The sequence below is a fragment of the Pholis gunnellus genome (assembly GCF_910591455.1).
Source record: "Pholis gunnellus genome assembly, chromosome: 5".
NCBI classification, from domain to species: Eukaryota; Metazoa; Chordata; class Actinopteri; order Perciformes; family Pholidae; genus Pholis; species Pholis gunnellus.
The window spans coordinates 16655824-16668747 of record NC_136531.1 but is presented as its reverse complement, the minus strand read 5'-3'; the positions used below and the strand labels follow the sequence as shown (position 1 = coordinate 16668747).

Here is a 12924-nt window from a genome sequence, read left to right as displayed (position 1 = left end):
TCCTTATGTTTACTTTATTTCAGGCCCAGACTGGTTTCTGTTGCATCCTGCGATGACCTGCCAGTATCAGCCGCACCCTTTACAACATTACTTCCTGCAACACCCCTGATGTTCAGATGCACTGAGAGTTCTGGAAATTTACAACAGTACTCAGAACTAAGAAGAATACTTTTTTCTGTCTTTAATAGAAATAAAAGTAACCTATACTTTTTTTTTCACACTTTATTTTTTGCCTTTTCACCACAGAGAGACAACACATACACAAAAAAAAAAAAAAAGAAAAATACATAAATAACAATAAAAAAGGATCTGGATTGCTCTGTCTTTTCAAAAACATAATAACTCCTGTGAGGTATTCAGATTATGTTATCGTTGACATGTAAACATCGTCCATTTCTCCCACTTCTCACGACATCGCTCCACTTCAGTTCTTATTCTATGAGTTAATAGTTCCATATCATATATTTCATTCACAATTTTCAGCCATTCATCTTGTGATGGTGGTTCTGCCTTGTGCCATCTCTTCGTGATAGCTTTCTTACAAGCCGTTCGCAAAATTTTCAGCAGATACCCGTCTTCTCTTAACACAGTGTCTGCTGTCATGTTACCAAAGTAGAGAAACATACATGACTTAGGTATGTCATAGCCCAGAATTTGGACTATAACCATATGGACATTTCCCCAAAACTGTACTATTTCCGGACATAGCCAAAATACCTATACTTTTTATTGTCTCTTTGATACTGTCAGTCAAATAAACTGAATGAAGAGCCCATGTGCACAAAATTAGGCACTTAATTATTTTTGATAATATTAAAGATAATTTTATTTAGCTGTTAGTACAACAGCAAAAAGGACATGTGCAGGGAATTTGTTCACCCCGTATGGCAACTTTTTACTTCGACAATTAGGCGTTTGACAACAGGAGAACAAATTTATCGTCAGGATTTCAATTTTCAACGGGACTTTCTGTATGTACGTTTGATGGGAGTTTCATCTGTCCAGCACTGGTGCATTGTGTTTGTTTTTTAATGATTTAGTTCTGAAGTCTAGTCATGCAGAATCATTTTAATTGTAGGGTCTAGACAGTAAGGCAACTGAATCCAGCTTTCTTTGCCCAAACTTGCAGCTGTGCTGAACAGAGCTGCAGAAACAACACGATCATAATGTGGTCATACATTGCAGCACAAAAGCAGTGAAAAGGAGGAATTTGTTAACACTGAGTCATTTTAACCAACAGATTAACTCCACAGACAGTGACAGGTGAACGAAGTTTGGAAGTCTCTGCTTGATTCAACTCCACCCAAATGAAGAAGCCTTTGGTGACTCATGTGACTAGATAACCTCATAGAACCAAATCTACACTTTAAAAAAAAAGCTTTTCTTCTCTGCATGGTTCTGTTAAAATTGTATTAATACATGATCATTTTTTCCTATAATGTACAACACGGCATCAATATTGTCCCGTGATTTCGTGCTATTTGTGGACTATTATTTATTGTCCTGTAATAATCGCGTTTCTAAATGTGTCTTGTGCAGCAACAATCTGTTTTCACTTAAGAAAAACAAGATTGTGCAATCTACTAAGGTTGAGAAAGGACTTCACTTTTAGAGGCAAAGACAAAGGTGACACCTGGTGGTCAGGAGTGAAATTACACCCTATCAACACTGTATTCAACTCCTTTCCCATTTGAGGGCGTAGTGAACAACATTTCCTACCTTCCATATTTGTAAGAAATAGGTTTGGGCTTCTCTCTGTCTATGTGATGAAGAAGAGGTGTGAAGATCCTCCATGCTTCCCTTAGTTCATCACTGCAAAGACAAACAAGTCAGCATGCGGTGGAGGACATTACATCATAGCTGTATGTACGATTTTAACAAGTTTCCCTTTTTGCTGAGGCAGAGAAAAGATGCACTATGTCGCCATCTAGTGCGAAGAACTGGTAGGTTTACTGACAGGTTTAGTTTACAAGTAGTAACATGAGACAACACTAGTGAAAAACAAAGACACACCTGCGTACAAAGTGCATCTGACTCCCACAGAAGACGTCCAGGATGAGACGTTCATAAGCGTCTGGAAGCTTCACGTCCTGGAAACAAGACACACATTTTAAATGGTTTCTTTTTTAATTAAAAAACATTCGGCTAAGAAATTGAAGACGTGATACAGATAGCTACTTTCTTTGTAATCGCTATATAAATCACTTGCTCTATGCCTAAACAAATCAACTTGAACATGCCTTGTATCTACTCTTGTAGGTGAGGTCCAGCTCAGTTTCCTCAGGGCTGAAGTAGACACCAGGCTTCTTGCTCATCATCTTGGCGTAGACGGCCTTGTTGGGCTGCACACGCACCACGGGCTCATTCCCGCGACGCTGATTTCCAAAAATGTCCCCTGGTACATCTGTGAACTGCTGACGCACCTCAGCTTTCCTCTCATTCAGTGCTTTTCCACAGCGAAGGATGAAAGGAACACCTGAGGAGCGAAACACAACGCCGAAGCCTTATGAAAGAGCATGGGAGACATCGGTGGGATTTTTTATTTCTTTTAAAAGGCCACGGTGTGTTTACCGTCCCAGCGTTCGTTGTGCACATAAAGTACAGCAGTGGCCTGAGTGGATCCTTTAGGAATTGTGGGATCATCGAGATAACGTCTCCCTCCCCCTCTGGATTCCCCACATTCTGACCCAGCACCACATCAGATATGGACACCGGAGCGATGCACTTCAGCACCTTCACCTACGAGAAGGAACACAAGAGAAACATGAATCATAACATATCTCTCCATATTTGCAGTAGTGTCTGAGGAAGTGTTGAGAGACGATTTTTTACCTTTTCATCCCTGACATCATCAGAGCTGGTGGAAGCTGGTTTTCTCCATGGCCTTCACCCTCCCTTTCTTTAAGCACCACGCCGACCGTCGGGCCCGGAGACACTCTGCTACCCACGCCATGTTGCTGATTATACCATAATAGACGAAGGCTTTGTATGCAGGACCTTTACTCGTCATGGATCGTTTCATCAGTATGGTATTAGTACTTTTACTGCAGTGAAGGATCTGAATAATTTTTCATCCACTAATTACTTGTCAGTTTGGGAACTCACTTGGCAAACAGTTAGTATACAAACAGTGGTTCCTAACCTTGGCTCCAGATAGATCCTTGACTGGGTCCAAATTCTTGCTCATACTGCCGCTCAAGGATCTGGAGCCCCTAACCCTAACCCCTGTTTGTTTATTAACTGTTTGCCAAGTGAGTTCCCAAACTGAAAATCACTGACAAGTAATTACTGGCCGAAAAATTATTCAGATCCTTCACTGCAGTAAAAGTACTAATATCATACTGCTGAAACAATCCACAACGAGTAAAAGGCCTGCATTCAAAACCTCAATTATGTTACAATCAGCAAGATGTACTTAAAGAACATTTTGACAGTGATTTGCTTTCATATCCGTGTGGGTTTTTCACCTGGTGCTGGCTAATTTGAATCAAATAAATAATCTAAATGAAGTTGACTGTATTGGCTTTTCTGAATGAATATATACAGTATAAATACACATCTTTGGTGTTTTGGTGAATATAAAGTAGAAGTACTGGTATCTTTTTAAATTGTGATTTAAACTACTGAAGCTGATCAATAAAGCAAACAAAGTCACAAATATGTTCAACATTTTATTTTAGGTTCTGGTTAATAAGGTGCTGATTGGCTCATAAACAATAGTGACAAAGAGGTGACAATCATCCCTAACAGGCGTATGAATATTTTTAATAGTTAACATTTTTCACTGGTAATTATTTAGCTGTCATATAATAATAAACAGACAGTTGTAAACTACTTTAACATCTTTTCTTTCTAAATGTGAATCACTGATATAGCTTGAAGTGGGCCGGTACTTTCCAGAACGCAGTACCACTTGTACAATTTACTCTTTGGCGTAAAGTTACTTTTTACTTGAGCACCGACACTTGTCACTAGGTGCTCCTTTCTGCCCTCTACACATCCGGTTCTCTGGGTGATTCAAGATCAAACGCAGCAGCAACAGCGCTTTATTGTGAACCTCAACATTATTTTATTATTTAGTTTTCTGAATCTTTTAAATTAAAGAATTATGGTACAAACTTCATCAGAATAATTACATGTTTAGATGAAGGACGTTCATTTTCTCATTAAGCTTTTAGGGTTATATATATTAATAGTCGTTTTTTGTCAAAAGCCTACAAATTCACTTGAGAGGACATTAAAACATTATTTACTTTTTATCATTTTCTTTACATGGCCTAAAACTTGCTTGAATCTTTTAACCCTTTTACAACTCCTTTATTATTTGGATATCATACAAAAAGTTGAATTTTTGTCAATGAAAGACCCATCTTCAAACTATAATCAACGTTTCTGTATTCAAATACATGTTTGTGATCAAACGCATCGTCATCTTTGCTTTCGAGCTTTTTAATCATTTTTAGGTCTCACAACGGAGTAAGCATCCGTGAAGGAAAGATCATCACTTGCTGCAACTTTGCTATATCATTGCAATAAAAAGAAAAGGAAAAAAAGGCAAAGGAAAAATTTAAATTACAATTTAACCGCTGACTCTAGTGAGTCATTCATTAAGCAAGTATTGTCTGAGTAAGTAAAAAGTTTTGTGACCGCAGAAGTGAACGAGCAGAAGTGAACGAAGGTGTTACTGAATGTCCTGCATTTGGACGTCAACTTCGGAGGAGACCACCTTTCCATCAACAAACTTTTCCGTGATGACCCTCACTCTCCTCTCGATGTGGGGTTTACGCTCTGCAGAGGTGGAGAACAAACATAATGCATCATGACACTACAGTCAACAACAAGCCTGAGTCGATAACACTGTTACAAGATCAGAAAGTTGGTTTCATTCACGATTGGGATTCGTACCTTCCACTACCACCTTTTCCACCTTTTCCACCTTTTCCTCTTTCACAACCTTGGTGATGACCATAGACCTGTGGAGAGAGGGAAGCATTATTTCAAAACATATTTTATTGATTTATCTGTTGGCCTGTTGCTTTCACTTTAAAGAAACAAAACACTCACTTCGTTTCTTCATATGTGTTCATATTCAGCTGCCTCTCATGCAGCTCCCCTTCCAGCAGCCTCCTGTACTCAGCGATCTCCATCTCCAGCCTCATCTTGATGTCCAGCAGCAGTTTGTACTCAGTTTGCTGCTGCTCCATAGAGACTCTCAGCTGCTGCAGGTCAGTCTCCATTGTGTTGATGTTCAGCTGCAGCTGGCTGAGCTGAACGCTGTATCGACCGTTCACTTCTTCCATATTCTGCTTGAAACACTGAAACTGCAGAACCGACGGGAATTATTACTACAGTTTCGTGATGTATCTGCGCAATACTTAATTAAAGCACTTTCCAGTCAAATACATGCAAGCGCACATTCCTGGTAGATTACTTAAGAACATGAACGCAGTATTTCTACTGTTTACTTCGCTGTCCTTGTGTCGAAAGATAAAATAGTTCCCACGGGAAGTTGTAAAATCCTGTCTGTGACTATTACAGTCCATTGTGCAGGGTTTTGGAGTCTGATGAGCCTTTAAACATGAAATATATTACTCCAACCGGACTTGCTGGATCAAATTTCATTGTTTTCAACAGCATGCCCCCACTAACACAGCCCCCTGTATTGTTTTAACACAGGACTGTTTTCAGTCTGAATCCCCACTGATCCAGACTGCTGAAGCCTTTTATTCACTTCAGGTAAACATTAGTTTTGCACAGCACCCCATCACTTACATTAGAAGAGCGGTAGGAAAGGATCTTGAAATGCCCATTATGAACAGGAGGAATAAAAACAGCAAGCGCAGATGGTTTCAATGTAAATACGGACATGTGAGTGTTGTTTTAGGACAGACTTGGAAAAATGCAAACCCACCCTTTAATCTAAGAGCTATCAGATAACCGTGCACCGACCTGCGCAGTGAAAGTGTGTTTTTGCATTTTGCTCTGGCCTACCGATGTGGAGATGCTTTGATGGCTTATCTCCAAATTCTGGTAGGTCCTCTTCAGCTCTGACAGCTCTGTGGAAACTGTCGTCACCTCTTGTGAAGATGTCGTAATTTGCATCTTGAGAGTATCCACCTTTTTTTACACACACACACACACACACACACACACACACACACACACACACACACACACACACACACACACACACACACACACACACACACACGCACACACACGTATAAAAATATAATAAATCCCATGACATGATCTTTTTATCATCATAGTTTCTACATTTTCAGGCATCTTGCTCTGCCGTCTCACCTTAGACTGGAACCATTTCTCGAGCTCCTTCTGGTTCTTCACCACCACAGCTTCATACTGCTCCCTCATCTCCTGGAGGACCAGAGCCAGATCAGAAGACTTTCCGGCGTCCACCTCTACATTAATGTTGCCATCCTGCTTGATCCTCAGATGATGCAGCTCCTGCAATATGGACACGTTTATCTCTTGCCCTTACTGGTGTGTGAGTCGTGGCTGCCTCGACCAACAGATGGCACCATTGCACATGAAAAGTCATCATTAAAAGTCAGGTGGATCTCACCTCCTGTTGTGTGGTCTTCATGAACACCAGCTCCTCTCTCAGACCTTCTATCTGCATCTCCAGGTCACTGACAGTAAGAGTCAGTCCGTCCCTAATCTCTTTGAAACGAAATACGTCGTTCTCCGCCATCGTACGCAAGCTCAGCTCCATCTCATACCTGAAGAACAAAGCCACGTGTAGTTGTATTTAAATAAAATGAGTTTTAAATGCTGCATTACAGCATTAATGCATTAACCAGAGTGTTCTATTGTTCTATTATTTGCTTTTGCTTAGTCATTATGTCCACATTACTGATGATAATTTATCAGAAATCTCATAGTGTAAATATTTTGTAAAGGCACCAATAGCCAACCCAAAGATTTTAATATTGAGGTATTTGCCCAAATTAACGTGACTTTAGATTTTCTCCATATTGCAGAGCCCTACAATGTTATTCCAACCACATAGAATAAACAAATAAATACAATTGTTTCACTTTTTTCAAAAAGCCACAGACTGAACTGACAAAACGGTCTTCAAATTTATTTGACGTACATCCAAATGAAATTATTAGAGGGTGCATGAGGATTTTGGCATGAAGCAACAGAGGAGGGTAAACCTACTTTTGTTTAAAGTCATCTAGAGCCAGTTGAGCATTGTCAACCTGCAGGATGACACGTTGATTGTCTAAATATCCCTGCATCATCTAAATGGGAAGAAAAGGAAAATGTGTGTCTATTTCATTCATACACATCAGTACATTACGTGTCATTTTTACACAATAGACTAAAACATAACACTGTATATTTCAGTGGTTTTGACTGAAAGCCACAATAGGTGATTAAGTTACAAGTGTTTATGTGTCTCTAAAGCATGTGCATAAATTGTTGGTTGCCTGCTTTGGTAATCGATCCTTGTTTGGACACCACACTCATGCTGGTGCTGTGTTTGTAGTTTATGGCGTTGTAGAACAGTGTTCTTTGTTACATAATTTCTGTAAAATGTAAGCGGTACCTGAGCTCGTAGTTGAGTGATGGTGGCGAAGTAGCCGGTGAAGTCTTTGGAGACAGAAGGTGATTTCTTCTCAACGAACACTCTGATCTGCATTTCCAGCTTGCTGTTGGCTGTCTCCAGCGAGCGCACCTGCACACACAACCGGAGGGTGACACATCGTGCAATCACAGATGACACGTGACAGATGACAGACATGTAAATTCATAAAACGCTTTAGTTCTGGTTCGTAACTCCTGGGTGGCGATTGGAAGCTAATTACTTTTTTAAGGTGAATCTATACAGGCCAAATTTATTTCTACCCAAACTAAAATATTGTGCCAATCACATTTATTTTCATCATGAAATATTTAATGGAAGAAATGTACAAATCTTTTACTTAATTATTTACTTATTAAAGTAAGTATAATCAGCAGAATGTACTTAAAGTATCAAAGGTATAAGTGTACTTCTAATGTACTTTTTATGCAGAAGAAAGCTTCCTGTCACTATGTATTATAACTCACTGATGCATGTAAGAAGCGTTTTAATGTAGCTGGTAAATATGGAGTTTATAAGTAAAGGTAGACTATGTATTAATGTCTACTTTATTTACTTTTTTTAGACTCATCATAGCTTTTTAATAATCTGCCTATCAAATAAAAAAAAAGTAGAGTATAAAGTTTGCATCTAAATTGTAGTCACATGGGATAAATGTGAAACACGCATGCTCACAGCCTTTTATTTATTTGTTTATTTAAAACATTTTTAACCAGAATAATCCCGCTGAGATTTGTAATCTCTTTTAAAATGGCCAAAATGGCAATGTAAAAGTTTCACCAAATAAAAACACAAATAACCGATTTAAAAGACAAAAAACACATTAAAAATGTCACATTAAAGAGACAAAAGACTTAAAACAAAACCAGCTAAATGTATCAGTCAAAGAACTTTCATTCAGTGTTAGAGCATACATTCAGTGCTGAAATGATCCAACATTCACAAAGAAGATGAATTTGCATTCATATATAAAATGTCACCATAATCAATTGCTGAAAAAAATGTAGCTTGGATTATTTTGTTCCTGTTGTGTTGTAATAAAGTACAGTCAGTACTTGAGTTACAGTAATACTTATAGTTTCTTTCCACCACTGCAACCAAATGTCCAGAGCCCCCCTACATTTATGATAAATTGGATTCGATCAATTTGAGTTGACTAAACACAAACACCATGGACTGATATTGAGCAGTGATGAGAGACAATGAAAGCCAAGTCTTCATCCAGCAAAATGAATACAACAAGGACATATATATTGAGATTTGAACATTCTAGATTATCTGAAGCAAATATGAGGTTAGTAAATTGTCTAAATCTGAATATCAACTTCAGATATACTGCAATATACTTATGCACAGAATAAGGACTGTGGATTGTGTCCCTCATCAATTACATTGAAAGTGCATTAAAGGCCAGTGTGAACAGAAGGATTTGTTACAGCAATCAAAACCTGTTTTAATGTCCCTGACCTGTGTGTGTGTGTGTGTGTGTGTGGGTGTGTGTGTGTGTGTGTGTGTGTGTGGGTGTGTGTGTGTGTGTGTGTGTGTTTGTGTGTGTGTGTTTGGACAGATCATAATGTGTTCATCAGGCAGCAGCTCCAAACCCCATTAAATGTATTTGCACGTGCAGATGAAACACAAACAACATTTTCTATAATCACCGTATAGATCTAATAAAGATTCAGAGGATTGTGCTGCAATTTGTAAATCATCATCAAGTCTTACCTTATCCAGGTAGGTGGCCAAGCGGTCGTTGAGGTTCTGCATGGTCAACTTCTCGTTGTTGATCACGGCGGTCGCGCCGTACGAGTTCATCGACCCGGAGGAGAAGACTGACTCCGAGATGCGGGTCCCGAAACCTCCCGCGCCCCCGTACACGCTGGGCGCGCGGCCCCAGGACTGACCGGCGATCGACATTCTGCTCTGGCCTCCTCCGGCGTGCAGCATCTCTCTGCTCATGCCGACAGCGCTGCTGCTGCTGGAGATGCTGCGGGAGATGCGGGTGCTGCGAGAGCTGGCGCTGCGGGAGCTGAAGCTGCCGTGTCTGTGGGTGACAGACATGATGAGAGGTGGAGGTGAGATGGCCTGGAGGTGATGAGCCGAGCTGGAGAGTCTCCGAGGTGTACCTCTGCCTGAGACAAGTGGACATTTTTATAGGACTCTGCGGGAAGGAGACAGACTGGTCCTCTGCCACAACAATGTGTGGAATGCAGATAATGACATTATGTTTAGCCCTAATAGGTGTGTTCACTAGCATTTTTACAATGTAAAAGACAGGTTGAAAATCAAGTTAGGCAACTTAATAGATGTAACTGATAACCAGACCGATAAGGCATGAAGAGAATGTTTTTCTTTCAATGTCAGTTATAATTAAGCTGAAGCAGAACGTCTGCTCAGGCATTTCTAACAATGTACACAACCTCAATTATTCCTTTGAAGGATTCAGAAATATTTTTGACAAATTGCAAATGTGCTACTTCATAGATCTTCTTAGCAACTCTAACAGGAGCAGTATTAACATTAATATATGTTTTTTTGCAGTTTGCCTACTGCTTTGCAACTACTGTAAGAGTGTGCACAGCTGTCCTCAGACATCCTGCAAGCTGCATGAACAACAAGGGTGCCAAGCGCACAATCATCAAGCACAACAAGTTTCATAACAGCCACCCACTCTCTGCAGCTACCTGGACCAGATCCATATTTATTTATTTTCCTAAGAAGCTTTCTAAGAAGGGAGTGGAGAAACAAGTTAATGGGGTTAGATGATTCTTATGAATTCATTTTGAATGGCTGTGAACTCAACGCCCGAAATACAAAACACACCCATGCACAATCACACAAACAATACTGTCACACCTTTTTCATATTGCTTATCTAACACGCGATGATAATTAAAATTCTTGAAGAGATTGACATATAAGAATCTAAAAACCCACTCAATCTGCTGTGAACCACACCCTTCAGAGGAACGTAACAGTTGACAGTTTGCACGCCACTATTATGTGACCTTTAGTCACATTCATTCTTAAAGGTCATTTCTTTGAAAGAGCATTCCATTACAGATACAACTACAGATAATCCCAAACTTTCCACGGCTATTGTTTTCATGTGAAACGTAGATGAACTCAATAGAATTCAGCAACTTGTTATTAGTCGGGTTACTTTTAATTATTAATCTGTATGATTAACACGGCTTTTATCACAAGCTCAGCAAATGGTGTGTATTCAATCCATTTCACTTGTTTTTTACTGCAATAAATTCTGTAACTGTCTATCTGTTATGAGTGCAATATTGTGGATTTTCCAAGTCAGGATGAAAAATGTCAGTCTAGCCTTTCTTTTTAATACATTATGTTATTATGAATTTTATGAGACCTGATCGGGACCGAAACTGAATTCAGGCCAGAGAGATTAGCAGCTTAAAGCAGCATTGAGGATTAAGAAATTGTGGTCTAACTGACACTATTACACAACCATGAATGTATTCACATGCTAAGTAATAGACTCATCGTAACCTTTCACCAGCGAGGAGCATCTGCTGCAGCCTCGCCTGATAAGGTGGAGTCTGATCTTTGTAACAAGCTGTCTACAGTATGTGGTGTCTGGGACGCTTATCAGATTCCAGTGTTGGGTGTCAAACATGACTACGGCCAAAAAAGGTCACAAACATTGTCCCAATAACCGGCAGGATGATGTGTCAGGTGCAGAGTTTAATTTACTGTAAAGCTGCTCAGATTTACATCCTGAGGTTTTTTTTTTAGCACATAACTCATTACGAGTAACTCCATCTGACAGGTGATGCTTTCACTGCCTGGTAGAACATACTCTAGTGTTCATGTTGTTTTCTGACATTATACATCACATGTCGTCAGTGGCAACTAGATACACAATAACTGAGCCACTTGTAGAAAATCTATACAGTATGTCAACCATGCTCTGTAGTGTTTTCACTAAAAGGGTAGAGGGTACGTCATCTGGAAAGTCCAGGCCACAATGTGACACGGTGAAGGCAATGATCGCCTCCAAACAATCATTAAATTATATTAAATTTGCTTTTTGGTCAAATGAGATTCATCATCCAGCTCTTCTTAAAATGAAAAGTTAAAAACTGTGTCTACAGCCCACACAGGGTTAGAATTCAGGCACTTATATGCTACACGGAAAGAGGAAATAATGAATTTGTCTGTCTTTCGTTCCAACATGTGTGAATATTTAGTATAATAGTAGCTGCTAATGTTTAAAGAGAAAATATGTAATAAGAGGAAGCCAATTGAGAACACCAGAAAACCCTGTTTTCAGTGGCTACACGTTACAGGCTACAAGGCTCCACGGGAGTATTGGATTTCTTATGTTAACACATTGACTCGTTTTATTGTTATTGCAGTGCAAAACGGGCCTTCCCAGGTAAGTGAAAAGCATAATAATGGATTTGTGGATGTCATGGTCAATGGCTTCCTTTACGCACATCCTCCCAATGCATCCGTCTACCAATCAATCAGTGAACGCTGTTATCTTTCTTTGATTTGAAGCCGTAATCGCTGACACCAAACGTGTGGTATAAAAGGAGCTGATCTGCTCGGTGTGCACCAGAAGCGTCACACTTGTTGAATTCTGTTGTGCACATATTTCAAACAGTCTTCACAGGTAACGGGTAACTCCTTTCATTCATTTTTAGATCGAATTATTTTGTCACTTTGAGTAAATATAACTGGTTTTGTCTCTTCTTGTACACAGATATGTCGAGGAAAGTTATTGTGGTGTTTGCACTGCTGGTTGCACTGCTACCACCCTCTGCAGCTGGAAAACCCAGAGAGACTCATCTACTACAGCAGCTGCTAGCCAAGAGGGAGACGGTGAGAGGCTCGGCAGGCGGACAGCAGCCGGCGCCTCAGGCTCCCTCAGCACGGATGGAGAGACGGGCACACCTATCGGAGGACGAACGGGAGATTATGACCAAACAAATAATGCAAGCAATCTCAGGTATGATGTGGGTCCGGGTGTGAAAGTTCTCCGATTACTGTTTTGTTGTGACATGATTGAGTGAGTGGGCAGAGATCCAAGGAGGTGCTCAGATCGGTGTACTGAACCCTTGTGTGTGGTTCATGTAGGAATGGTTTGTTCACAGGGATGAGGAACTCTGAGTGCATGTCAGATCGGGACTACCAGGGCTGGGTGGACTTTGGCCGCCGGGACGCAGAATGAGCCACAACGACGACCTGAGAGCTCAGACTTCCTGCTTTTTGTTCACATTTTATATAAAGTCTCTATAAACTTTATAAATAAAACTATTTTGCAGAACTATCACAATAGTC

General features: G+C 40.0%; 3 protein-coding genes across 3 annotated transcripts; 1 reads left to right on the top strand and 2 right to left on the bottom strand.

The window, feature by feature from the left end:
* LOC306695752 (glucose-6-phosphate 1-dehydrogenase-like) lies at positions 1–3518 on the bottom strand. Its single transcript, XM_079159076.1, has 5 exons — positions 2833–3518; positions 2572–2739; positions 2241–2476; positions 2014–2090; positions 1–1812 (listed from the first exon to the last, which is right to left on the bottom strand). Exons 3-5 carry the CDS (start codon positions 2316–2318, stop codon positions 1716–1718), a joined length of 252 nt encoding a protein of 83 aa, XP_079015202.1. The 5' UTR covers positions 2319–2476; positions 2572–2739; positions 2833–3518; the 3' UTR covers positions 1–1715.
* Positions 3519–3658: 140 nt separating this feature from the next.
* On the bottom strand, positions 3659–9751 carry LOC306695748 (keratin, type I cytoskeletal 19-like). Its single transcript, XM_079159072.1, has 9 exons — positions 9338–9751; positions 7580–7708; positions 7189–7271; positions 6587–6743; positions 6307–6468; positions 5992–6117; positions 5065–5321; positions 4906–4973; positions 3659–4788 (listed from the first exon to the last, which is right to left on the bottom strand). The coding sequence occupies exons 1-9, from the start codon at positions 9671–9673 to the stop codon at positions 4682–4684; spliced, it is 1425 nt and encodes a 474-aa protein (XP_079015198.1). The 5' UTR covers positions 9674–9751; the 3' UTR covers positions 3659–4681.
* A 2419-nt stretch (positions 9752–12170) lies between these two features.
* On the top strand, positions 12171–12910 carry LOC306696458 (uncharacterized protein). Its single transcript, XM_079160068.1, has 3 exons — positions 12171–12256; positions 12347–12592; positions 12738–12910. The coding sequence occupies exons 2-3, from the start codon at positions 12349–12351 to the stop codon at positions 12812–12814; spliced, it is 321 nt and encodes a 106-aa protein (XP_079016194.1). The 5' UTR covers positions 12171–12256; positions 12347–12348; the 3' UTR covers positions 12815–12910.
* The last annotated feature ends 14 nt before the right edge of the window (positions 12911–12924 follow it).

Excerpts from the sequence above, each read along its gene's own strand:
- LOC306695752 (XM_079159076.1), bottom strand. The coding sequence starts at position 2,318 with ATGATGAGCAAGAAGCCTGGTGTCTACTTCAGCCCTGAGGAAACTGAG. Across the intron at positions 2,091-2,240 it reads CCTACAAGAGTAGATACAAG|GACGTGAAGCTTCCAGACGC; the intron begins GCATGTTCAAGT and ends TCTTGTTTCCAG. Across the intron at positions 1,813-2,013 it reads CAGATGCACTTTGTACGCAG|TGATGAACTAAGGGAAGCAT; the intron begins GTGTGTCTTTGT and ends TTGTCTTTGCAG.
- LOC306695748 (XM_079159072.1), bottom strand. The coding sequence starts at position 9,673 with ATGTCTGTCACCCACAGACACGGCAGCTTCAGCTCCCGCAGCGCCAGC. Across the intron at positions 7,272-7,579 it reads TCACTCAACTACGAGCTCAG|ATGATGCAGGGATATTTAGA; the intron begins GTACCGCTTACA and ends CTTCCCATTTAG. Across the intron at positions 6,469-6,586 it reads TGAAGACCACACAACAGGAG|GAGCTGCATCATCTGAGGAT; the intron begins GTGAGATCCACC and ends TCCATATTGCAG.
- LOC306696458 (XM_079160068.1), top strand. The coding sequence starts at position 12,349 with ATGTCGAGGAAAGTTATTGTGGTGTTTGCACTGCTGGTTGCACTGCTA. Across the intron at positions 12,593-12,737 it reads AATAATGCAAGCAATCTCAG|GGATGAGGAACTCTGAGTGC; the intron begins GTATGATGTGGG and ends GTTTGTTCACAG.